At 54.6% G+C, this 24,696-nt stretch overlaps 1 protein-coding gene across 1 annotated transcript; it reads left to right on the forward strand.

The window, feature by feature from the left end:
* The first annotated feature begins 1,853 nt into the window (after positions 1 to 1,853).
* Sema7a (semaphorin 7A (John Milton Hagen blood group)) lies at positions 1,854 to 24,512 on the forward strand. The gene is made up of 14 exons (XM_005369464.2): positions 1,854 to 2,068; positions 15,133 to 15,275; positions 15,770 to 15,811; positions 16,137 to 16,229; positions 16,417 to 16,504; positions 16,654 to 16,764; positions 17,321 to 17,460; positions 17,992 to 18,176; positions 18,947 to 19,055; positions 19,147 to 19,345; positions 21,893 to 22,020; positions 22,206 to 22,360; positions 22,497 to 22,558; positions 22,874 to 24,512. Exons 1-14 carry the CDS (start codon positions 1,891 to 1,893, stop codon positions 23,233 to 23,235), a joined length of 1,995 nt encoding a protein of 664 aa, XP_005369521.1. The 5' UTR covers positions 1,854 to 1,890; the 3' UTR covers positions 23,236 to 24,512.
* The last annotated feature ends 184 nt before the right edge of the window (positions 24,513 to 24,696 follow it).

Raw genomic sequence — 24,696 nt, forward strand, 5'->3', positions numbered from 1 at the left:
CCTCAGACAGATCCCTGCTGTCCTGTATGCCTCGGTTTCCTCCCTAAGATGGAGTTATGCTTTCTTACTCAGAGGGAGAAAAATGTAGGTCTGACAGGAATGATCTAGGTGGAAGTGGTGGTTTGTTGTTGTTGTTTTTTGCATTTTATGAGTTACTGTGCACATGGGTACTGTTTTCATTTCAGATGTGCTCGAGTTCTTGGTTCTTAAAGGCAGGGATAGGTGATTTCTTAACCTTCCTCAATCGTTTACAGAAACGATACTGGAGGCCATACTTGTCCAGCAAGTGAGTACTTGGGCTAGAAAGCAAGCGTCATTCTTAGAAGCTGCCTCAGGCTGGTCAGGTTCAGTTAGGTTCCCAGCTTTAGGACCACAAGATTCAGTGCAGGCCTGGGAAGGAGTTCATGGGCTGTCTACAGCTGTCTTCGGTCTGGATGTACGATCCTGGGTATCATGGAGCTAGTGGCTCCAGGTATAGTGTAAGGAACTTACACTTAACCTTCAGTGTCTCTAGACCGCTCCATACACACCAATGCTGGAGATCACCTTATTGGCTTGGGTACTTTGGGACTTTTAGGAACAGAGAGAACGGCTAGAAGCAGAATGTGCAGCTGGCAGGGCTAAGATTCATGTTATCAAAACCTTCTTGGCTGACTCTGAGGTCAGGGTATCCTGCCCAGTGTTTTTGCCTGTGTCTGCAGCTTGCTCAGTATGTCTAGGTCTGTGGGTTCTGAAGGTCAAGCCTTTGTTTACTTCTGTTCCCTCTCCCTCACTCTGTCCACTTAGACACTAAGCACTAGGCAAGAACCAGCTGGGCTACATGGATTTCACTCATGGCTCCCTGGGGTACAAGCAGAGGTGAGCCATCTCTGGCCCAAGGCAGACAGCAGACCCTTTTACAAAGGGCAAATGGTTCCAAGTCCATAAGCTAATGACAGAGTTCCCTGGGCTGTTCAAGTGACTGCAGAGGGACTGTGGCCTGGACCCTCTGAGGGAGCCACCACCACTGAGTCATCAGGTTGCCCTTGGTAGGTAGCTGAGCCTTAGGCAGAGAAAGCGATGCCTTCAAATGGTCTGACCTTGCCTCCCTGACTGTGAGTCTTGGGCATGCAGGATGTGCCCCTTGCGCTCTTCTTGGGGAAGGGGCCTTCCTAATTATATCCCCCTCAGCTCACATGGAAATGAGTTTGGATTTTCTGAGCATACACCAGCTGGCTGGGGGGAGGCAGCCCAGAAGGCTGCTGGCTGGGGAAGGGAGGAGAAAGGAGAGGGAGAGGAGGGAGCCAGGCCAAGATGAAAAATTCCCAGTGTTCTTTCAGGCAGAGCAATAGTGGGGCGTTGTGGGCACCCCACACATCATCCACCTCCTCTGTCTCCTCCACAGAGGAAAACCTCTTTCTCCGGGCTGACAGGATCTGCAGAGAGCTGGGTCCCACTCCAGCAAGCTCATTCTCTGAGAATGGCTTTCTGACTACAAACCAGTTAGCTGACTGCAGTCGGGTTGTCCTGTGTTAGAACTCATCCATGCGCTGAGAGGTCCTTATAGATTTCCAAGGCCTCTCCTTCCACTGGGGCGAGGGAAGTGGAACTGAAGCCCAGAGGAGGGATGGGGCCTACTCCTCATGACAGATCACAAGTCTGTCTTCTTCGCAGCTGGGTTCTCCCAGTGGAGTTGCTTGAGAGCGGGTGGCGAAGAGAAGATTCTCCTATAGCAGCCAGCACCGCACAAGCTAGGGGCCACAGGCAAAGCTAGAAAAGGCTGCGAGGGGCGGGGGGGGAGGGGTGGGGTGGGGTCAGGCGCTTGACTCCGCCTCCTGGCGCTAGGTTCTGCCTGCGGCCGGGCGCTGGCTCAGTCTCGGCTGCTTGCCGCTGTCGCTCCGGGGCTGCGGGATGACGCCTCCTCCTCCCGGACGTGCCGCCCCCAGCGCACCGCGCGCCCGCGTCCTCAGCCCGCCGACTCGGTTCGGGCTCCCGCTGCGGCAGCGACTGCTGCTGCTGTTCTGGGTGGCCGCCGCCTCCGCCCAAGGCCACTCGAGGAGTGGACCCCGCATCTCCGCCGTCTGGAAAGGTAGGCGGCGCCGCGCGGCCGGCGGGGCGCGGGATCGGACGCTGTGCAGGGAGGGTGCGGAGTGTGCGGTACCCAGAGAGAGTGCGTGTGCGCAGCTCTGCAGGTCTTGGGCTGGCCCCGGAGGGAGCGTGTGGGTCCGGGTGAGTGTATGTGAGTGTGCGTCCTGTCACGCCGGAGCGGGCTGGAGCGCTGCAGCGTGCGGGCGAGCGTCTGGGGCCCGGGCCCGGCTAAGTGGCGCTCCAAGTCCAACGGCAGCTCCGAGCCCGAGCCGCAGCGCCTGAGCGCGGGGGGAGGTTGCGGGCCCCCGCCAAGGTTCGCTTTGGCTCTCCGCCGCGGGGTCCACTATGCGGGACCCTTCCTTCCCCGGGCCAGCTTCCTCACCCCAACCCCCTCCTTGCGAGCTGCGGGCTCTGCTGGCACGCGGGGCTCAGGCTGGGCTGGTGAAGGGGGCGCGGACCCATTGCCGCCGCTGCTGCGCTCGGGCTGCGGGAACAAAGACCCCGCCGCCTGCCCCCGCCCCCGCCCCGGCCCGGAGCGCGGGCCAGGCAAGGGGATGGGCACCCTGCGGCTATCCGGGACAAGGTGCAGTGCTGGGGCTCGGGGCACCTGGGCGCTGTCTCCCTAATGCTGGGACCAGCCGCTCCCCCCTTGCCCGCACGTGGCAGTTGTCACCAGAAATTGGCGCTAGCACGAGGAGGGGGATAGTGCCCATTGGGTGGGGCAAGGCCATTGGGACCCCCAAGCGGCATATATAGGGAGGGGGGTGTGCAGCCTTAAGGCTGTGGTGAATTTGAGAACCTGACAGACTGGAGTCTTCCCCTGGGGCATCTCAGTTCAGACCTCAGTACAGTGGGACAGAAAGCTGGCTAGGTTGGGTTTGGAGGCTTTCTGCCGCTAGGGACGGAGCTCCCCTCCCCTGCATTGCACACAAACGCCTCCCCGCCCCCAGGCAAACTCAGCTCTGTACCCAAATTTGGCGTCTCTGCAGCCCCTCCCCTAGTGGTGAAGGGAGACTCACACGGGGACTGGGGGGGGGGGGGTACTAGTCCTGTCTGTCCCTACTGGGAACCCTTTGATGCTTTGGCAGTTTTCAGGGATTGCGGAAGTCTGAACATTATCTGGGGCAGGTATTCTTAGCAGGGTATGGGGGGAACCCACATAAAATGAGTGACCCGAACTGCTGCTGCAGCTGAGAGAGTGTGACTTGTCCAAGGTCACTGGGCAGTGTGGGCGCTCATTGTGCAGGTGGGGGCTCTGATCTGACTCTGAACCTGTCCGGGTCCAGACTTAGGGAGAAGAGAAGGATTTAGATGCTTCTCCAACCATAAATGAGGTAGTCTGGTCTCCAACTTGCCATCCAGCCAGAGATGCACTCAGTGTAAGAAGAACAGCTTAGCTGGAGCTCTGGACACCTGCACACCCTGCATTTATACCCACTTAGTCTCTTTTCCTCTGTCCTGCCAGCATTTTACCTTGCCCCTGTCTCCTTGTGTCTCAGACAGCATAGTAGACGAGTACTCCGGAGGAGACAAATGGCTGTGTCTGAGTGTTCTGGAATCTCCCTCTATACCAAACTCCTTTCATTTGATTGCGCTTGTCCCCCCAATTCCTTGCTTGACCTCCCCACCGCATACTTAATGCACAGCCACTTGTTAGCACTTAATGCATACCTTTCTATCCCTGGCACTTAGTCCTTACTTACCCCGGGGCTATTTAAAGCTGCTTTCAACCCTCTTACCCGCTTCTGCCAGCCCATCCTATGCCCCGCTTCCCTTGCTTGCTCTTCACGGCTGTGACCACACTGGTAATGCACTATTGACCCCCTCTGGCTGGGATCCACCAGACACTCACCAATCTTGTCCAAGGACAGTCTGCAATCTCCTTCACAAGTGCCAGGTGCCCCACTGACCAGACAGGCCCTGCCATTCACCTGCCCCCCACCCCCTAGGGCCACCAGCTGGTGATAGTGTGCCCGACTGACAGCTGCCTCCTGCCTCCTATGGGGTAACACATGGCAGTCGGATAGTAGGGAGATTGGATAGGGCCAAGCCAGCGTGGAATGAGAGGGAGACCTTCCCAAGCTCTACAGTACGCTTGGGGCTCTGTCTACCAGTGGATGGGACAGGAATCTTTAGGGATGACTAGACCTAGGGATGATGATAGCCCTGTAGCCATTCCTCTACAAGACATATATTTAGATTTCAGGTTTGGGTTAAGACAGAATAGGGACTGGATAGGTATAGAAACGTCTTTATTTTCTTTGCTTGGCCCCCCCACCCTCACTCCAAGCCGTAGGGAAAGATTAAAACAGGGGATTCTGAGAGGGTCCCAGACTGCAGTTATTAAGAGAGCTGTTGCCTTTGCAACCAGATGAACTCCTGGTGCAGAAGAGCATGGACCGGGGGGGGGGGGGGAGGATGTTCCATCGCAGGCTGCTGGGTTCCTTGGGCTCTGCACCTGTCTTTGACCCCCAGAGGTTGCCGGGGCAGGGAGAGCCCCGAGGATGGATGTCCCCATAGCTCATCACTAGCACATGAGTTACAGAGTTGGCCATGTAAATGTGTGACTCTGGTCTTCCTTCAGGTGGGGGTGGGAAGTGTAGGGGATGAGTGAGTGGCAGGTGATGGGGGATAGGAGCGGGGTGGTGGGGGACTGGGGGGGATATGAGTGAATGGTGGGTGGCAGGAGGCCTGCATTCTTGTGTATGCCATGTACTCTTCCCCTGCTCCACCAATAACTGGAGGAGAAGCCCACGGAGGTCGTGACTCCCCCGTCAGAGCGAGCAAGCGAGCCTGTCCACAGAAGGCAAACAGTCCAATCTTCAGTCTACCTGCCCAGCTGGTTCTTCCCGCTCTGGCCCAATTAAACAACAGGATGTTATTGTTGACTTGGGAGCTGTTGTGTAGCCATTAAGGGGTGGCTCCCCAGGGTCAGGGGGGTTGTTATCACCTCCTCCAGGGGATGAGGTCACAGCTGGGGCTCCCCAAGCATCAGCATTTCCAGTGGAAATCCCTGTCCTCTTGGGGACTTAGATGAATTCATCACCTTCAAGGTGAACCCCCCTTGCAGAACTGGGGGGGGGGGCAATCCCCAAGAGGAGAGGGAGTTTCCTAAGCTGGAGGAGATGCTTGGTGGTGTCCCCAGAAGCTCCCTGCTAAGTTTTGTCTTGGGTCTGTGCCGAACACTGAAGATTCTGAGAGCAGGTGTTGGGGGTGGGGCCGCAGATAGATGATGGAACAGGTCCAAGTTGACCCTGGCACCTTGGGTAGAAATGGGTGGAAAGTCAGAAGCCTGGTTCTGGCTTAATTGTTCTGGCTTCATTTGCTCTGTGTCTTTGGGGGAGTCCTTGCCTTTTTCTGAACTTCAGTTTCCTTAGATGTCCAAAACAGTCAGGTAATGTCTGTAATGCCTCATTCACTGCTGGGCCATAATACCTCCAGATTCCTTTTGCTCTGGGACGAGGAGGGCAGAACAGACCAAGGTGGCCCATTCAGATCTTAGTGTTAAGTGACTAAAACTCCGGGTGGATAATCAGGGGGAAATCCTGGAGTCTTGCGTCCTTCTTCTCTTTGCTATCATGGGCCGGAAGTCAAGGGTCAGTTCCAGGGAATGGCTTTTTGGCTTCTGGCCTCAAGGGTGGACGCACATTCAACAAGCTTTTTCTGAGTCCGGCTTTGTGCTGGTTCTGGGATTGGGCGTGAGGGTCCAGCAGAGAAATTCAGTGAGTTGGTGTGCTTGTAGATAGGGAGAGTGGCTGGATAAACCAGTGCAGACACTGAAGAGGTGAGACAGAACCTAGAGCACAGGGTTGCCATGGGGGCTGAGGAAGTCTGCTAGTCAGCCGGCTTTCTAGATGAAGTGGCAAAGCGGAGATGGCAGAGACAGGACTTGGCTGGATGAGGAAGGGCAAAAGAAGTACTTGTTTGACAGTGTTGAGTCAGCTTTGGCCAGAGGTCCAGCAAGCGCTCGCGCTCTCTCTCTCTCTCTCTCTCTCTCTCTCTCTGCAGACTCTCACATTGTAGCCCTGGATGGCGTAGAACTTCCTACGTAGTCCAGGCTGGCCTTAAACTCCCAGAAATCCACCTGTCTTCGCCTCCACTAAAGGCATGTACATCCTGTGCTGGCTTTAGCAAGGTTTCTTGAAGGGGATGATATCTGAGCTTGGCCACTTGTCCTGCTTGGGCAGTCTTCTGGAGGAAGGCATTGGCAGGCAAGCCTGTCCCAGATCCCCGAGGGAAGTCGTGGTGGGGTCCAGGGACAGTAGGACCTTCCCCATCCACTCCTGACTATGAGGAGGGTTCTTTAGGAAGGAGGCCTGCCATGCCCTTTCTCTGCGTGTCCTCTGAGGCAGAAGAAATCCCCTTGTATCCAAGCCCTGTATTGCGGCCTGGGCAGACACGGTTCCTCTGACCAGCTTCCCCTTCCAGGGGAAGCCTTTGAGAACAGATAATTTTCTAGGTTGAAGATGAGAAACAGAATAAGCTGCACACTTCTCTTTGAGGCGTACCAGACCAGGTGGCCTGAGAGGCCCATCCTGCAGGGGGCAGTCACGAGAATGGATGACCCCAGAGTTTCCTGCTGGAGTCTCATCTGACATCCTGGCCTACATCGTCATTCTACACCCCCTCATTTAGGGCAGCTGTGTCATAAGAGACTGACCATACTTCCCTTACCTCTTGCTAGTTGCTCCAAAAGGCTTCTGCTTTTCTTAGTTTCCTTTTTTGGTTATCCCAGAAGCCTGTCTACTCTTTGGGGATAGGAGACTTGACTCTTGACCTGCCCTGGCCTTGCAAGGAGGCCTGGCTGTCAAGTGTATGACCATTTGGCTCTCAGTGAACCAGGCAGATGGGAAGAAAGGAGAAAGTGAAGGGCCACAGTCCTGGCCCCATAGAGATTGGAGACTTCTACCTTCCCTAGTCAGCCAAGCCCTCCTACAAGGGAAGGTTCTTCAGGACCTTTCCCATGTGTAGATTGTACTCTGCCCTCTTCAAGGTCCCCCTGCTCCTCCGTGACATTCTACTGAGCCTGATGGGCACTCTGTGGCCCTTCTCTCCTTTCCTTCCCAGCAGTCACTGCTGCCCCAGAGCTGCTTCTCTGTACCATGCCTACCCTCCTCCTCAATCCCCCTGGCAGTTCTTTCTCGGTTTCATTGAGGAACCTTCCAAGTTGTCCTCAGCTTACCCAGCTTGACAACACAGAGCTTAGGGTGTGAGGGAAAAAATGTTAGAGAGAAGCGGCTAACCACCTCAGCCCCAGATGGGGAAACTAAGGCCCAGAGATGGCAGAACTTGCTTCGAGGTCACTGGCAAAATAGGGAGAGCTGGAGTTTGGGCTGCGTTTTCTGCTCTGAGCTGACTGGTGGCCCAGCTGTCTGCCCCTTCCCAATGTCCCATCTACACACATGCTTTTCTAGGTGGAGAGCTTAGAAAACCTATTACCTCCTTGGCCGTTTAACTGAGCCCAGAGACTTTCTGTTCACATCCACCCAGACCACACACTCCTTGTAGACCCTCAGATTTTGACCCGGCTCCATGTACCTCATGTCTGGCCTTTGCTGAGCAGAGTTTAGGTCTCAGGGGGCGGGTTGCTCTGTGTCATGGTTTAGGCTAATCTGGGTTTAACCGCCACAGCAGCCTGGGGATTAGGCTGATCCTGTACTCCTGCTTCTAATCAAGACCCCGGGCTTTGGGCCAGCATCCTGGTGACCCTCACTGTAGAGGGCAGCCAGCCCTTGACCCCTGCCTGCACCTAGATTCAGCTCCTGGGAAATTGAAAGCAAAAGAAACCCTGTGCTTGCCCCCAGGGAGCAGTTAGTGACTAAGGGGTAAGGCCTGTGATGGAAAAGGGGCCCCTGGGAAGTCAGGAGTGCACAGCCAAGACTGCAACTGAAAGCTGGTGTGGGTGATACGATCAAGGAGAGGAAAGGAAAGAGCCAGGCTAGAGCAAGGGGGTGGGGACACAGAGCCTGGTATAGCTGCTGCTCTCCCTCTGGCTCAGCCTATCAAGTAGGGTCACCATGATAAACACTGCACCCCATAGATGGCCCAGGAACCTCTTCTGAGATGTCTGCTCCTCTGAAGAGTAGCAGGAGGCTGCTCCTTCCCACCTCTGAACGATGCTACCTTGTCCAGCCCTGGCAATGGGCAATGGACCCTTCTTCACAGTACCCTACACCTCGGGCGAAATCCCACCAGACACAGTGTCATCTAAGAGAAGGGCAAATGGTGGCTGGAGCACAGTCAGGGAGTACAGGGCAGCGTAGTGAGGGCTGCATCGGCCTGGAACACTTCCCAGAGCTAGGGGATTTGGGCTAGGTGTTCAAGGACAGATGAGATCCATGCGCAGCAGAGAAAGGACAAGGGCAGTGAGCGCGGGCTGTGTGGAGATGGGAATCAGCCATAGTAGAGATGCCCGGAGATAGGCGAGCCTTGACGGCCCTGCTTTGGGGAACTGGGCCCTGCTGGGATGGGCAGTTGGGAGCTGTGGTGAATTCTTGGTTAGAGTCAGGGTGGCAAAGATGAGTGTTTTAGTGAGCACTGGCTGGCCGGGAACCTGTGTGGGTATGTGGTAGAGAAGGGCTGGTGTGCATACCAGCCCCAAAGTTTCCTATTAGAGACGGAGAACCCGGGAGACTTAACTTTCCTGTTAGTCATACTGGCTAGCATTTAGGGTGATGGTGACTCGCTGCACCCTATAATCCTGCCCCACCTGCACCTGCATATATTCATGCTCACTCATACACACTCACCAAGCTGTCACAGTAGAGAGGTCAGGCATCTGATGACAAGTAGCTTTTGCCGGGCTCTAGCCTCCCTCGGTTCCGGTCTCCTTGGCTGTATAGAAAGGATTGCCCCTGGAAGTCCATCCTTGGAGTGCAGCAGGATAAGCCCAGGTTCCAGGGTTAGTCTGGAACGAGTGTCAAGTCAACAACCTCTGCTCTACTGCACAGCCTGCTGTGTGACTCTGGATATGTCTCTTAGCTTCTCTGGGCCTCATACCCCTTATCTGTGAAACAGAGATAATGAGAGACTAGGCAGCATATGACTTGCTGAGTTAATAGGTCTAAAAATCACTTAGGGTAGTACCTGGCAGATAGATAGTGTTTCTGAAGCGCTGGGCTTAGGGCTAGCCTCACGTATTATTGCCGCCCTTTCCCCTCTCCTCCTCCTCCTCCTGCAGCATCTCTGGTTTCTCCTGGAATGCATTTCTGGCACCCCAGCCCCTGCCAGTTCTCCTTAACGGGCTGTGCTGGCTGGCTGCCCTCATACTGTGTTCCCTGCTGGTCCAGGCTAAAGCTGAGGCTGGGAACCTTCTGTTTCACCACAGTCTTCCACCTGTCTCCCTCCCTGCTGGCCTGAGGTAGCCATCCTCTGCCCTCCTGCCACCCCAGCCCGGGCTCTGGGCCCAAGAGCAGACTCTCTATTTTTGCCCAGTCTCTGCTTTGAAGTAGCCATTAGCTGACCTTTAGGGCTTTGGGAATCTGCTGGGCCAAAGAATGGATAGGAGTTAGATACGGTGTGGCATTGGCTCTGAGCTTCCTGTCTTTCCTGGGGTTGAACTTAGAGCCTCTCTTCACTCTGATTGGGCTCTGCGAATGCCTTCCATGTCCACCTGAACCCTTGACTCCTGCTCAGTCCAGATCCCCTCCCCCACAATGTACTTCTCATTAGAACTTTGTCCCAACTCCTTTGTCCAGCAGCGAAGCCCTCTGATCCTCTGGTCACAGTGATGTATACAAGCGATTCCAGCCCTTTGTGGTTTGGGAAGGGCCTTAGTTTTCCTCTTTGTAGAATGGGGATGCAGACCTTTGCCTTGCCTTCTTGGTAGGGTGGTGGGGATTTGTTGGGCTAGCCAGTGGAAGCCGATGAGGATGCTGTTATTACTGTCCCTCTACTTTCAGAAGGCTGCACCTGACTCCTTCAGCACGCATAGACTCATATTTTCCCCAAACGACGTGAGCTTAGTCTTGACCATTTTGTGTTTGTTCCTGGAATTAGATGGGTCATAAAACCCAGGCCACAACAAACCAGTAACCCCCATCCCCACCAGCCACAGAAGGTGACACTGAACTCAGGAAGGCCCTGCCCCAGCTCACAACCACAACCAGCTGCCTGGATGCCAAAGACAGTGGGAGGTGTCTTAGAGCCAAGCCCAAATCAACACCTGAGACACCCTCAGACATACTCATGGCTGACCTTGGCAGTGGGTGTAGGCCGTGACTTACAGCTTGCTGATAATAAGGGTGGGTGTCCCATTCCTCTACGAGGGTGACTGCCACCTGTGTTGGCACAGCACTCATCTGGCAGCTGTCAGAGCCCAGCCCTGCGCAGGTGTTGCCAGGAACCTGATAGTAGCCATAATCGGCTCTTAGCACCAGGTCGGTGCCATCTGGAAAAAATGGCCTTTCTTTCCTGGCCATTATCAGAGGCAGAGCCAATGAAACATTTGTCCCTGGGTTTCTGCCACCAGTGGAAGGGTTTCTCTTCACCGCGCTGCTCAGCACCCACAGTTCCATTCACTAGACATACCTTTGGGTCACCAAAGCCTGTTGGGAGATCAGGGAGGTGAGTGGATGACTTCCTTCATTCATCAAGTTAGTGACTCGGCATCTGGTGATTGGGGAGGGGGTGGCTAGGAAGAGGGTGATGCAGAGAAGTGGGAGGGGGCAGTTTTTCTTTCTCTTCACATTGTTCTCTCAAAGAAGCCCCGAGTGTGGTTCTCAAGAGATGCAATGGCATGACGGGCACCCAGGTCTGTGAGCCGCCCTTGGGTTTTAGCCCTTGGGCCAGTGGCATAGCCTCCCTGGCCTCTGAGCCTCCCGGCTTGGTGACTGTTTGTGCAGAGTGATGTTCCAAAGGGCAGAGAGTCTGCAGGCTGGTTCCTGAGCACCACACGGCTCTTCGTTCTTTTCTCTGCCCGTGTGTGGTCAGGTGAGGTTGGGAGTGGGCCCATAAATGCAAAACGGGACCCAAGTGTGAGAGGAGGTCCCTGCCAGCCATGGCTGGGTCCCCAGTCTGTGGTTGGCCAGGCTCCTGCTCCTTGGCAATTTGACTCAGGCATTCCCTAATGGGATGCCCACATTCTTGCCATTCTCTGCCCACTTTCCAAGGGCTTTTGGAGGTCAGCATTCAAGGCTGATGGGTTCAGTGGGTCAAGGACCAGCCCTTGTTGTTCCTTTTGTGGACGGTACCCCTCACTCCACCCTTCCCACCCTCCCTCCCTCTTTCACAAGCATCAAGGCTATGGGGAATGACAGAAGCAGATGGCAACAGCATCCCGAGTGAATGAGAGCAGGGCAGATCCTTAATTAGGCAGACATACTATGAGAAAACCCACCGCTTCCCCAAAGGAAACACCCGTACTTCCTATAGTCCGTCAGCTGTTGGGACAGTGATGGCGGAGTGGCTCCCAGAAGGAATCAAGCCTGATTCCCCCCCCTCAACAGAATCAAGGCCTCATTGACTCCCTGTCAGGGGTGCTGTGTCTGCATGGGGTCAGTTCCCCTAGTCCATCCTCCCAGCACTTATATTTGGCTAGGACTGGGGCTAGGTTTTATGAACCCTATACCGTGAGGAACCATGGAGTCCAGCTAGGTACGGGACAGCCTAGGGATGTTCTTGCTCTGCTCAGGAGAGCCAGGATTGGCTCTGAATCACATGAGGTGGAGGTGGCCTTTCTTGTGCCCAGCCTGCCTTGAGGCCATGTCCTCTTTGTGTGCCCCTAGCCCCCTCCCCTGCCTGAACCCCTGGTTATTCTGGGAGCTTTTAGCTACCACTTAGTCAGCCACTAATGCGTCAGGCCGGGGAGTGAGGGGGGGAGACACGGTGCCAGACGGTGCTCCTTTTAGACACACAGGATGGAAAGGAAGCAGGGGGAGCCAGGAGGTGGGAGGTGGGGGACTGCCAGAGGATGGGAGACTTTCCCTCTCCTGGCCCTGCTCCTTGGTAGCAAGCAGTAGGGGAGGCTGATGGGCAGTGGGTCAGTATGTCCTTGGGTTAACTAGAGCCATTGCCCCACCACTGAGGCCTAACCTTCTGGATTCTTCTTTCATTACTTCTCTCTCAGGTGTCAGCATGTGGCCTCTGTCCTCTGTTCCTGTCACACAGTCAGCTTCCCCATCTTTGCTCACACTCTTTCCTTTGCCTGCATAGCCCTTCCCTGTTCCTGGCCAATCCAGCTTTTATCTGTCTCCCCATATCGTCGGATTCACAAGGCAGCCAAAAGAAAGTGTTTAGGGATGGAAACACTGAGCCTGAACCTTTTAAAGGTAGACTCCAGTGTGCTCAGCCCTACCTAGGCAGCGCCTGGCCCAGCTCTCTCTGAGGTGATCCTTGCCATGAGGCCTTGCTGCTGCCTTCACTTCCAGGCAGCCCTCCTGCCCGGAGCCCCCAGCCCCCGCTCCTGCCGACCTGAACAAAGCTTTCTTTCATGTATTCATGGAACTGCTGCCCTGACACTTCCCGGGCACAATCAGGCCCTTTGAGGGCCTCGGGCAGTGCGGGAGCCTGGGCTGGGGCCGGGGTGGAGAATCGGCCAAGGTCTTGTCCTTGGGCTGAGCTGGTGCCATCCCCTTCCTCCCCTAGTCCGTAACACATCACCAGGCACAGATCTGGGAGGGACAGGAACCTGAGAGTCATTGGAGGGCTGATGAGAGTCCTGGGAGAGCGGAGGAGCTCCTGTTTGTTCTGTAAAATGGGGCCAGCAGTTCCTGCCTTCCCCCACTCTGACTTCGCCAGGGTTTGAGTGGACCGGGCTCACAGATCAATGGAGTGCTGGCCTTACTCAGCTGCGGACACTGTCCTGTCCCCTGACCTTCATAGTCTCTGTGGGTCTTTTGGGGAGCAACCCGAGCTCCCTCCTGGGACTATCTGCTTAGTGAGCTTTCTGTGGTGTGGGTGCCTCATACCTGCACTTCTGAGCAAAGCCAAGTATTCCCCTCATACTTTGTCCTTGGTGCCTCTGACTCTTTCAGGACTGCTTTTCCATAGCCCTGCTACCTCCAAGACAAAGGCTCCCTCCATGGTCCCCGCTGCTGCCTTTACCCCGCTTGAGTTGACTTGTGCATTCGCCTTGCCTGGCTCTTCTCTGAGGCCTGGGGGTGTGACCTTGATCCAGGTGCTCAGAAGCTAAGGAGACTGGTGGTCAACATGGCCTGCGAGTGTTTCTTTCCCTTGAAGTTGGGGCTGTGGGTCTCAGTAGCCCAGCATCCCTAGGTGCTGATGTGGCCCTTTCCCCCGGCTCCTGGACTGCATGTCCGGGAAGTGGAAGGGGCTCTGTGCCACCTGGGACTTGCTGCTCAGGTTGCTGCTTAGGCTGTGGGTGGAAGGAGAGCTGTGAGTCAGAGAGACCGAGCGTCTGCCAGCTGCTGACCCCAGCTTCACGGTTTTATCCCAGCTGGAAGAGAGCGGGAGGACAGTGCCCAGGATCTTCACCATTAAGCACCTCTATGCGGACAGCAGCACAGAGCTGGGCTCTCAGCCCCTGCCCTGCGCATCTGGGGCTAATGAGAGGCAGCTTTGGGGTCCAGGGTATAAGAGGTAGGGTGTCTGACTGCCCCCCCCCCCATTGCTGGATCAAGTTGTGGGTAACATGGCCCCAGGAGAGTCAGGCCAGTCAGAGGGCGCGGACTCAGCACTTCACTCGGTAGCCAGCCAGGCTCACATCGCCAGGAATGTTCTTGAGAGCTGATACCGTCTGGGCGAACCAATCTGTCCTGCTTGCTGATGTGACCTTGGCCAGCCAGCCTTGTCCCTCAGGGGGCCTCCTTTTCCTCTCCTCTTCACAGTGAGCCAGGCCACAGCAGAGATGCAGAATTTGAATGACTCCTACTGTCTGTCTGGGATCACTTGGGTGTGAAGAAGCGGGTGTTCAGGACAGGGAACGAGTCGTACGCAGTATGTTCTTCCCATTCCTTGCTCCGGATGGATGCAGGATCAGTAGGAATGGCTTAAGCGGCAGCAAGGAGGATGCAGGGCAGACCTTGAGGAACCGGCAGGCTTGTTTCTGCTCGGACTGGGTCATGTCCTGCCTGGGTGTTACTGCCAAGCTGGCTGTCTCGGAGTTTGCAGCAGCTGAAAAAACAGTGGTTAGACAATTCAGGGGTGTGGCCCAGGCTAATCAGAAGTCAGGGGACAGAGGCTATGGTTGAGTGCCCAGGGCATAGCCAGAGGCCATCCCATCCCTGTAATTTAGTCCTGCAACCAGGACAACCTCAACAATGTCCTTAGAGATGAGACAGCTTCTCTCTGGAGGTGGTGGCTGTAGACAGTTTCTTTTTTTGGGCAAAACTGCCCTGGTCAGCCCTCTTCTGAAAGGCATAGGCTGTACTTTTTGAAGGTTCCCTGTCCCAGAGCTGCTGGGAAAGAGAGCCCCAGAAAGAGCTGGCATCTGGGTGGATGAAATCAGGTTAAAGGTTAGCTTAGGAGACAGAAGCAGGACTGTTGGTTTAGGGGTGCTACCCACCCGCCTTCATGTATTCCTGGGTTGTCTGCTCCTTGGTCTGTTTCCCGACTGTATAATACTGTATAATGGGGAGGAATGGATGTTGAGATTTGCTCCAGGGCTGTAATGGTGCCCACTAAGGGCTGGAAGGTAAGCCAGGAGGGGTTAGAGACAACTTCTCAAAAGATTTGGAGTTGTGAATGCAATGGTTGCCTGGGAATTGGGACTCTAAGTGGGGTGCTGTTGGCTTCTGGAAAGGCTGAGAGTGAGATGGACCAGCCTGCAGATTCCTTCACAGGACAGAGCTGATGGTCTTCCCGTACCTGCCCAGCCTCTCAGGAATGTGTGTATGTTTGGAAAAGGTGTTTGCTCTCTCCGGGGTCCCTAAAATGCCCCTCACTCTGAGAAAACACACACTGTGGGGGAAAAGACCATGGCTTTGGGTGTGGACGCATGGTTTCTGGAGCCCGCCATGACCTTCTTTATGTCAGGCTCACCTCAGAGGCCTTGTCTCTGAGCCTCAGGGCTCTGAGCGTGGAACATCAGTTAACCGGCAGAGTCTGGTATACCCGTGGAAGCTCAAGGGTTCTCTGGCTCAGGGTGTTTTTCTTTCTCATGCACAGGGCAGGACCATGTGGACTTTGGCCAGCCTGAGCCCCACACCGTGCTTTTCCATGAGCCGGGCAGCTTCTCTGTGTGGGTGGGTGGACGTGGCAAGGTCTACCTCTTCAACTTTCCCGAGGGCAAGAATGCCTCTGTGCGCACGGTGAGCTTGGGTCTCCTCTGCCCTCCCCTTCCCTTTCCTCATCCCAGGCTTCTGGTCCTGGTAAGGGCCCTTAGGGGGTGTGAAGGCTCTGGGACATCTTTCTACCGAGGTCCTTTTATCTCCATAACCTCACACACGGTTCCTGGGGGAAGTTACTGTAGGTAGTCCATGTTGGAGTGGAGTCAGGGTATGAGGAGAAAAGCTGGGAGCTAACACATGGCCAGGCAGGTAGTGCTGATGGGGGAAGCCAGGCAGGGAAGCTGGATTCTGGAACCCATAGCCTGCCTTTTGCGATTGCTAGGCTCTGCTCCCTGGAATCACACAAAGAGCCTATGTGACCTTGGGAAATTTGCTTACCCTCGCCAAGTCTCAATTACTTTCCTGGAAGATGAGAATAATGGTCTCATCCAGGGCTTGTCCTATGGCTGCGTGGACAGCCTTTCAGGGACAGTCTCATGCCTCGAAGAGGGACTAACGCTTCTCCCCTCCTCCAGGTGAACATCGGCTCTCCGAAGGGGTCCTGCCAGGACAAGCAGGTGAGCAGGAGGGACAGACCATGGGAAAGGCGGGGCCCTGGGAAGAAAGAGAACCTGAGAGTTGGAGGAAGGGAGGGAACATTGCTTGGCCTTGTATTCTCCAGATTTGTGGGGTTGGGGGAGTTTGGTCAAGTCTTAGGGCCCCTAGTCAGAGAGGGAGACATGGGCCCCCAACATTGGCCTTGTTCAGAGCGGGGAGAGAGTCAGCTGGCCTAGGTGGCTGATCAGCCTTTTGGATGTCTTCTTTCCTAAGACTGAGGGTCCTAGTGTCTGCTGGGCCTGCCAGCTACTCCCACCCACCTAACAGTCTCCTAACCCCACACAGGACTGCGAGAACTATATCACTCTCCTAGAGAGGCGGGGAAATGGGCTGCTGGTCTGTGGCACCAATGCCCGGAAGCCCAGCTGCTGGAACTTGGTGAGAACCCTTCCCATGTGCCTGAGCAGCCCTCATTGGTGTCAGCCCTTTACGGCCAGACAGAGATGGGGGATTCTGAGACCAGCATTACCCTGAGCAGAGTCTCTGGGAAAATAGGGTCCTGGCTGGGAAATTGGGTGCAGTGGCTGATGGTCACATGGTCATCTGCACCTCTGATCTCCTCCAGATGAATGACAGTGTGGTGGTGCCACTTGGTGAGATGAAAGGCTATGCCCCCTTCAGCCCGGATGAGAACTCCCTGGTTCTGTTTGAAGGTAGAACAGCACTGCCACCAGGGCCCCGGGAGGGGGCTAATGCACCAGGCTTGGGGTAGGAGGGTCAGCCCCTTGTTCAGTGGCCCGAGCCTGGGAGGAGAACTTATAGAAGTTATTGCCCTTACCCACATGTCCTCCTACTATTCCAGGGGATGAAGTGTACTCTACCATCCGGAAGCAGGAATACAATGGGAAGATCCCTCGGTTCCGCCGCATCCGGGGCGAGAGTGAGCTGTACACAAGCGATACAGTCATGCAGAGTGAGTCGGATTGGGTTGAGGGTGGACCAAGGGGTGCGAATGTCCAGGATGGCAGATTCTATCCTGATATATTTCAGGAGGACTCCCTGAAAGGCACAGACCTGGACAGCCAGGACTGAGGAGTTTGAGTTGTCTGGGAGGAGGAATTGTAGAGAAGAGGCTGTCGGGCCAGAGAGGTCTGAATTATTCTGGGAACAAACACGGGGGAAGCTCAGACCTAGCACGAGGCTCAAGAGCCAAAGTTCATCTTTCTCATGAGCCCGTGTTGGGCAGAGGGCCCCATTTTCCTCATTAAGGCTCTGTTGATTAGGCAGAAGTGACATGGGCACCCCAGGGGGTTTCCTGCAGTCCCCAGGCATGAAGTCATTGCTCCTGGGCCCATGACATCTTTGTAGAAGAGGACATAACAGGTGTGGGGTATTGCTTTAGAATCGAGGGCCCCATGGGGCCTTAAGTGCTGTTCTCAGTTCATATATATCTGGGAGAGGTGTGGAAGGTTAATGTGTACCCCACACAAGTTTCTGGCCTCATACCCTATCATCCATGTCCTTGGCAGACCCCCAGTTCATCAAGGCCACCATTGTGCACCAAGACCAAGCCTATGATGATAAGATCTACTACTTCTTCCGGGAGGACAATCCTGACAAGAACCCAGAGGCTCCTCTCAATGTGTCCCGAGTGGCCCAATTGTGCAGGGTGAGCCAGATATGCGAGGGGTGGCTGGGTGAGTGAGAAATGTGTCTGTATATCTACAGTAGGGGGTGAGTGTGCATATGTGTGTGTTTGCATGCATGACCCTGTGGGAATTTGTGTGCACAGGGTATCATGTGCCTGTGAATGAATGTGGTTTAGCGTCTGTGCATATCGGATATATGAATATATGAGTTCATAAGTACCCGTGTGTTTACCTGTGTGTGTGTGTGTGTGTGTGTGTGTTTGTGTGGATTTGCTGTATTGTGTTTTTGTACAAGTGTGCATAGGTGAAAGCAGCAGATGTGTCTGATCATGTTTGCTATGGGGGGCCCGAGAATGTTCACCCGCAAGACCCCAACGTGGGTCCTGGCACACCAGGCTGGAGCCCACCTGAAAGCTTGCCTAAGTCTCCACAGTTATCATCCCCTGGTAACCTGCCTTGCTCCTCAGTAGCCTGGGTGCAGCAGGTGTCTTTGGTGTGCCAAGCAGCCCAGGCAAGTACTGAGGAGCATCTTCTGTCTTCTGCCCTTCCAGGGCGATCAGGGTGGTGAGAGTTCTTTGTCGGCCTCCAAGTGGAACACCTTCCTGAAAGCCATGCTGGTGTGCAGTGACCCAGCCACCAACAGGAACTTCAATCGACTGCAGGATGTCTTCTTGCTCCCTGACCCCAGTGGCCAGTGGAGGGACACGAGGGTCTATGGTGTTTTCTCCAACCCCTGGTGAGGAGTAGTTAGTGACATTAGCAGAGACAGCAGGCGTAAGGCTTGAGCTATTACTAGGTGTGGTTGTCGTAGGCAATGTGATGTGTGTCCTATTGTGTTTTTGCCTTTGTGCACATGGTGTGTGGCCCTGGGCCCTGATTGTATTCCTGCCTATGTGTCCTGGCATGTGTGTGCTCAGAGCTGATACTAGGCCTGGAAAAGACTGAGAGCCCTCTCCTGGGGTGCTGGGTGAGATCACGCCTGCTCAAACACTGCCTGATAATTCACACTCTTTAATCAGTTTCATTGATTGAAAACAAAGCAAACAAATGTTGGGGGTGGAGAAGGACCCTGCTCAGGCTAATGTGTGGATGGAGCCACATACTGGCTAGGACATGGAGGTCAGGGGCTTTGAGGCTTCAGTACCCTGCAGCCTGTGACTGGAGGGCCCAGAGAATGACTTACTTAGCCCATGGTGGGGTTCCTCTTTCTTTAGGTGGACTAGAAAAGGCGACCTTTGAACTCCTTGATGCTGTAACAGAACCCAAGGTTGTGGTTTTAGATTGCAGTGGGGAGAACTTAGTTGAACTTGCCTCCCTCCCTCCTTTTGTTCCTCCCCTGTTTCTACTTTGTGTGATATGCTAGGCACTGGGCTCTGCTTCAGAAACAGTCTGGCTCATAGAGCTTGCAGGCCGAGGGCTGTGATTGTGTTCTGTCTGGCATGGGGCTGACCAGGGTAAGTGGAGGTGGGTGTATTCTGGGCCCCCTACTAAGGTCTATCCTTGCAGGAACTACTCAGCTGTTTGTGTGTATTCTCTTGGTGACATCGACAAAGTCTTCCGTACCTCTTCACTCAAGGGCTATCACATGGGCCTTCCCAACCCTCGACCTGGCATGGTGAGCTGTTGACCAACCACGGCCCAGACCCCAGCTCTTCCTGGTCTCGCCTCCCAGTCCCCTACTAACCTACTTCTTTTCTCTTTTCCAGTGCCTCCCCAAAAAGCAACCCATACCAACGGAAACCTTCCAAGTTGCTGATAGTCACCCAGAGGTGGCACAGAGGGTGGAGCCCATGGGGCCACTGAAAACACCATTGTTCCACTCTAAGTACCATTACCAGAAGGTGGTCGTCCACCGCATGCAAGCCAGCAATAGAGAGACCTTCCATGTCCTTTATCTAACCACAGGTGATGGGCTGTCCCAGAACTCTCTGATTTACTTTGTAAAAATAGATAGGAAGCATTCTTTGTTATGTTACATACCTTTAATCTTCCTACTCAAGAGGCAAAAGTAGGTAGATCTCGGGGAGTTCAAGGCCAGCTTGGTGCACATAGTGAGTTCCAGACCAACCCACACTATGTAGTGAGACCCTGTTTTTTGTTTTTAAAAAGAAAAACAAAACAAAAAGAAAAACAAAAGTTATGGACGGTATAAAGAACCCTGTAGGTAACATTTTTGTGGGCCTTTAGGTGTGAACAGAGAATTGAGTGTACAGAGCTACCAGGGGTTAGTGTGTTGAGTTGTGGACGCTCAGGCGGAGAGGGAGGGCTTCCTGGAGGGGGTGAGGCAAAGGGGAAGCTTCCTGAGTTGAGAGAAAAGCATGCACTAGAGCTTGAGGCAGAAATGCGGTGATTGAGCAAAGCCAAGTACAGCTCTGGCCCAGGTGTCTCTCTCAACGAAGAAGGAACCAGAAGAGACAGGGAAAGCTAGCTGGGGGGTGAGTAGGGGGAGGGACTTGAGCGCTGAGCCTCCTGGGAGCCTCTGTCCTGCAGAATAAGGAGTATGGACCTTCCATTAGACTTTGGTGCTATGCAGGCGAGAGGAAGCATTTGAAAAGTTGGTAAGGCACAAGAAGTTGCAGAAGGCAAAGCTTCATAGAGGCCTGAGATAGCATCTCCCTTTTCCTTCCTGGAGAGGCCTCCCTGAGGGAGGCTGAGTGAATGCCCTGGAGGTGCTCCTTTGTTCCAGAAAGCCTCTCTACACTCTGAGCTTAGTTTGTTTCTACCTCCTCATCCCAGGTCTTGGTCAAAACAGGGGTGGTGTCCTGAAAATAGCCTTGGAGACCATTGTGGGCCTGGCCACAGGCCTTCCTGGAGACTAGAAAGGACCCCACACCTCTGGGACCATTCTTCAGGGTCCAGGACCCGTCCCTCAATTGTTCATACTCTTTGAAGTGGCTTCCTGTTGCTGCTTCACTTTGGGGTTTCCTTGGCCACGCTGGCCTGGTTGGAGGCTAAAGTCCTGGGTCATTGTTTGGCTCCTGGAAATCTTAAGGAGAGGAATTTCCCACAGGACATTGGGGACAGGGAAGGGAGGTCACACAGTGCAGGATGGGGAAGGCTGGACTTGGGCCCAAGGAACCCTGCTACTCCCTTCCTACGTGCCTGGGCTGCAAGCATACTCAGGGAACGGAGAGGGAATCTCTTATCTTCCTGGCGGCCCATGGGAGAGACCAGTTTAGAGCCTGCAGCGTTTAGAAATATTGGGGCCAGATAAAAATAAAAAATTCTCTAGGTCCTCACCAGAGATTGGAAACTCTTACAATGGGGACTAGCTATGTGTCTGCTTGTCTGTATGTATCTGTGTCTGTGTGTCTGGGGTGAGAGCAGGGGCTGTGTCTGGGGCTTTGTCCGGTCCAACTAGTGTTTGGCCACATCTCAAAGCCTGCCAGTTCCAACACTGAGCCTAGAGGAACTGTCTCAGGTAGGCATCATCTGACTGCTTTTTTGGGGCAGATAATGCCCTGGGAAATGGGATGGTAAGAGAAAAGGAAGCGGCTATTCTAGAAACTGGGACAGCAGTTGAGGTGGGATTAGGAGGACCAGGGTCAGAATACCCATTAGTCCCCAACAGGTGCCAACGGAGAGAGACAGACAGTCTGGTTATGTGACCTTGGGAGCCCTCATATGGAATTCAAGGTTCTTTTCAGATCTAAGATTTTTACAGAAATTAAAATATCCCTTAAGACTAAGAGCAATGTGGAATCCTGGATTGACTTCGGGAACAAAAGAAGGACATCAGTGGAAAAACCCAAGAATCCCAGATGAAGTCTGTAGTTGAGCGAATAGGAACTCACTGGTGTCAATTGCTTAGTTGTGACAAATTCCCTCCGGTTATGTAAGATCTTCAGCTGGGGAAACTGGGAGAAGGCTAGGCAAGGACTCTACACTATCACTGCAACTTTTCTGAAAATCTAAAATTACTCCTAAAATAAACAATTAAAGCCAGTGTATCCCCTAAGTACCTCAGAGGCAGGCAAGTTAAAAAGAAAGCCAGAGGTGGGGTTCTGACCCATCTGGGTTCCAATTTGCTCCCCGCTGTTCACCATCTGTGTGACCTTGAGCAAACAGTGCAGTTTTTCAACTCCCTTATCTGCAGAATAAGGGAGATAACACCTACCTCAAAGGGCAGAGGAGGGAAGGGGTAACCAAGGTAATGTGAGGTGCCAATCCAGGCGTGCTTGTTGATTGTGCAGCCTCCAATAAGCCTTTGACATATTGGGGGCACTCATGGAGGGGACGGCCTTTTGGGATCAACCTTGGAAACTTCCAGGCTGCCCTTGGCCTCTATCTTCTTCTCACTCAGCTGTCCTCACCCCACCCTACCCCAGTCCTGTGACACTCACCTGAGCCAGGACTCCTAAACCCTCCCCGCCAGTGTCTTTTCCTAGCAGCCCAGCCTTGAAGAAGGCTGTCTGGCTGATGTTGACCCTCTCCTCTGCTCGTTACCCATAGACAGGGGCACTGTTCACAAGGTGGTGGAATCAGGGGACCAGGGACACAGCTTCGTCTTCAACATCATGGAGATCCAGCCCTTCCACCGTGCAGCTGCCATCCAGGCCATATCATTGGATGCTGACCGGGTGAGCTGTCCCACCCTTCCTTGTACCCTTGGGACCACCCAGAGAGCTGTGGGAAGGGGGGGAAGGGCTACTCTGTTTGCAGTTTGCATGTCCTTTCAAGGACCTCCAAGGTGTCAGGACCCCTCGCCAAGGGTCGAGAACCCAGTGGAGGGCTCTGGCCTGACCCAGCCTTGCTCTCTTTGCAGCGGAAGCTATACGTGAGCTCCCAGTGGGAAGTGAGCCAGGTGCCCCTGGACATGTGTGAGGTCTACAGCGGGGGCTGCCATGGCTGCCTCATGTCCCGAGATCCCTACTGCGGCTGGGACCAGGACCGCTGCGTGTCTATCTACAGTTCCCAACGGTACACTGGACAAATCCCTTTGCCCCAAGGAAAGGCGGACCTGAGAATGGGGAGGCACTGATTCTGGGGTCACATGAGGATAAGTGGGGTGCTGCGCTGCAGCCTCCCATCTGCTGATATCTGCTCCTCTTCCTAGGTCAGTGCTGCAGTCTATTAACCCAGCTGAGCCACACAAAGACTGCCCCAACCCCAAACCAGGTATCTCATTTAATTCTACCCTTGGGCCCCAGCAGAGCTACACCTCAGTTACCTTGATCCCTTGATCTGCAGAAGGCATGACCTTGACCTGAGGCCCTGTACCACGTCCTGCAGAGGGAACTCACATGATATAGGGTGCTTATGAGAGGGGTGGGGGTGGGGGAGAATGCAAGAAAAGAAAACCTAGAAGTCAGGATCCACCCCTCTCTACCCTGTTCCTTCAGAAGCCTTGCTCTAGAAGCCTCATCTGCAGAACTCAGAGGCTCCCAAGGTGCTCTTGACCCCTCCTCATGCCTGTTTCCCCTTCTTCCGCAGACGATGCCCCACTGCAGAAGGTTTCCCTGGCCCGAAACTCTCGATACTACCTGACCTGCCCCATGGAGTCCCGCCACGCCACCTACTTATGGCGCCATGAGGAGAATGTGGAACAGAGCTGTGAGCCAGGCCACCAAAGCCCTAGCTGCATCCTTTTCATTGAGAACCTCACGGCCCGTCAGTACGGTCACTACCGTTGTGAGGCCCAAGAGGGTTCCTACCTCCGTGAGGCTCAGCACTGGGAGCTGCTGCCTGAGGACAGAGCCCTTGCCGAACAGCTAATGGGCCATGCTCGGGCCCTGGCCGCCTCCTTCTGGCTGGGAGTCCTGCCCACACTCATACTTGGCCTGCTGGTTCACTAGGGCTTCTAGGAGCGTGGGGCACCCCAGGCTTCTGTAGCCCAGGAGTACTAGAAATAAGTCACACTCACAGCCGGCCGGCCCGGGAGCTCGTTGTCCACCGATTCTTCCAGGGGTACTAAATAATCCAGTGGGGGACAAAGGGCATGGAGATGTCCAGCCGCAGGCGGCTGCTGGGGCCCAGGTGGGGTAGGGACAGTGAGGGACTGCAAAATGAAGGCACCGACTGTGAAGCTGGGCCATCAGTGACCCCAGACTTTATCTTCCCAAGACTATTTTTCAAAATCTCCTCACACTTGACTTCGTGCAGCGATGCACTTGGCTTGAGAGCCCAGCAGCCTGGCAGTGGGCTTTGGGAAGGAAGTTGGGACCCTCATCTCTGGACCTTGGGGCCCAGGCCTGGGTCCTTTGGGACCACTGTGCCCAACTGCTTCCTTCCCTGCCCCACTGCTGGGTGGCCAGTGTTCCTGCAGACCCAGGCTGCTCCTCTGCACCTCCCTCAGCCTGGGTCCCACCGGACAGCGCCTTGCATGTTTATTGAAGGATGTTTGCTTTCCGGACGGAAGGACGGAAAAAGCTCTATTTTTATGTTAGGCTTATTTCATGTATAGCTACTTCTGACTGCATCTGTATGAAATACCAAAACTACATGCTGGGGGGCGGGTAGAGGGAGGGCTTGGGAAGGGAGGGTGGGGGCTCATCCCAGGCTGGGGCTCCCTGGGATGGAATTGGAGTCCAGGGATAGGCATGGGTTTGAAGAGCGTGGCATGAGCTGGCTCTGCCCCGAGAGCCCAGTCTGAGGGCATGAGCCTCCAGTGTGGGGTGGTTATGGGAGGGGTGGGTGAGGGAGACAGGGGAGAGCGAAGAAGAAAACTGAGCCCTAGGTAGATTTGCCGTGGTCATTTTGAAGGAGGAGCCGGGTCCACAGGGGGAGGTTCCAGGACTCTGCCCTTGGCGTTGGGGGTTGGGGGGCAGGGGGAGACTCCTCCCTTCCCTTCAGCCCCCTTCCCCAGGGGCTGTGCTTCCATGCTCCTAGCCTCCCACCTTCAGCTCAGGACATGTCCTAACTTAGGCTAAACTGTGAAAATTCCCGTGGAGATGGCCCAGGCCGAGCTCTCCAAGTGGGCCTCCCTGCCCCCAGTCCATGGATTTCAGCAGAGAGCTGACCCTTCTCCAGCTGTGTCTGGGGTGGGGCCTGGGGCCGGGGGCCTTCCAGCTTCCGTCCCTTATCTCTTCTCAATGCACTTTAATAATGTAACATATTACTAATAAACAAGCTATTTATTTACCTCTGCCTGCTCCCTGTCTTCCATGCCGGTGGCGCTGAGTGGGGTGAGCCTCCTGTTGGTCACTCGGTGCCTCTTGTCTGCGAGCATCACTGTCTCAGTTTTCCCAAGTGATTCTGCTGGCAGGCAGACTCAGAGGACCTCAGCCAATGAGGGGCAGAAATAGGGGATGTGAACT

The sequence above is a fragment of the Microtus ochrogaster genome, unplaced genomic scaffold, assembly GCF_000317375.1.
Source record: "Microtus ochrogaster isolate Prairie Vole_2 unplaced genomic scaffold, MicOch1.0 UNK49, whole genome shotgun sequence".
Taxonomy (NCBI): domain Eukaryota; kingdom Metazoa; phylum Chordata; class Mammalia; order Rodentia; family Cricetidae; genus Microtus; species Microtus ochrogaster.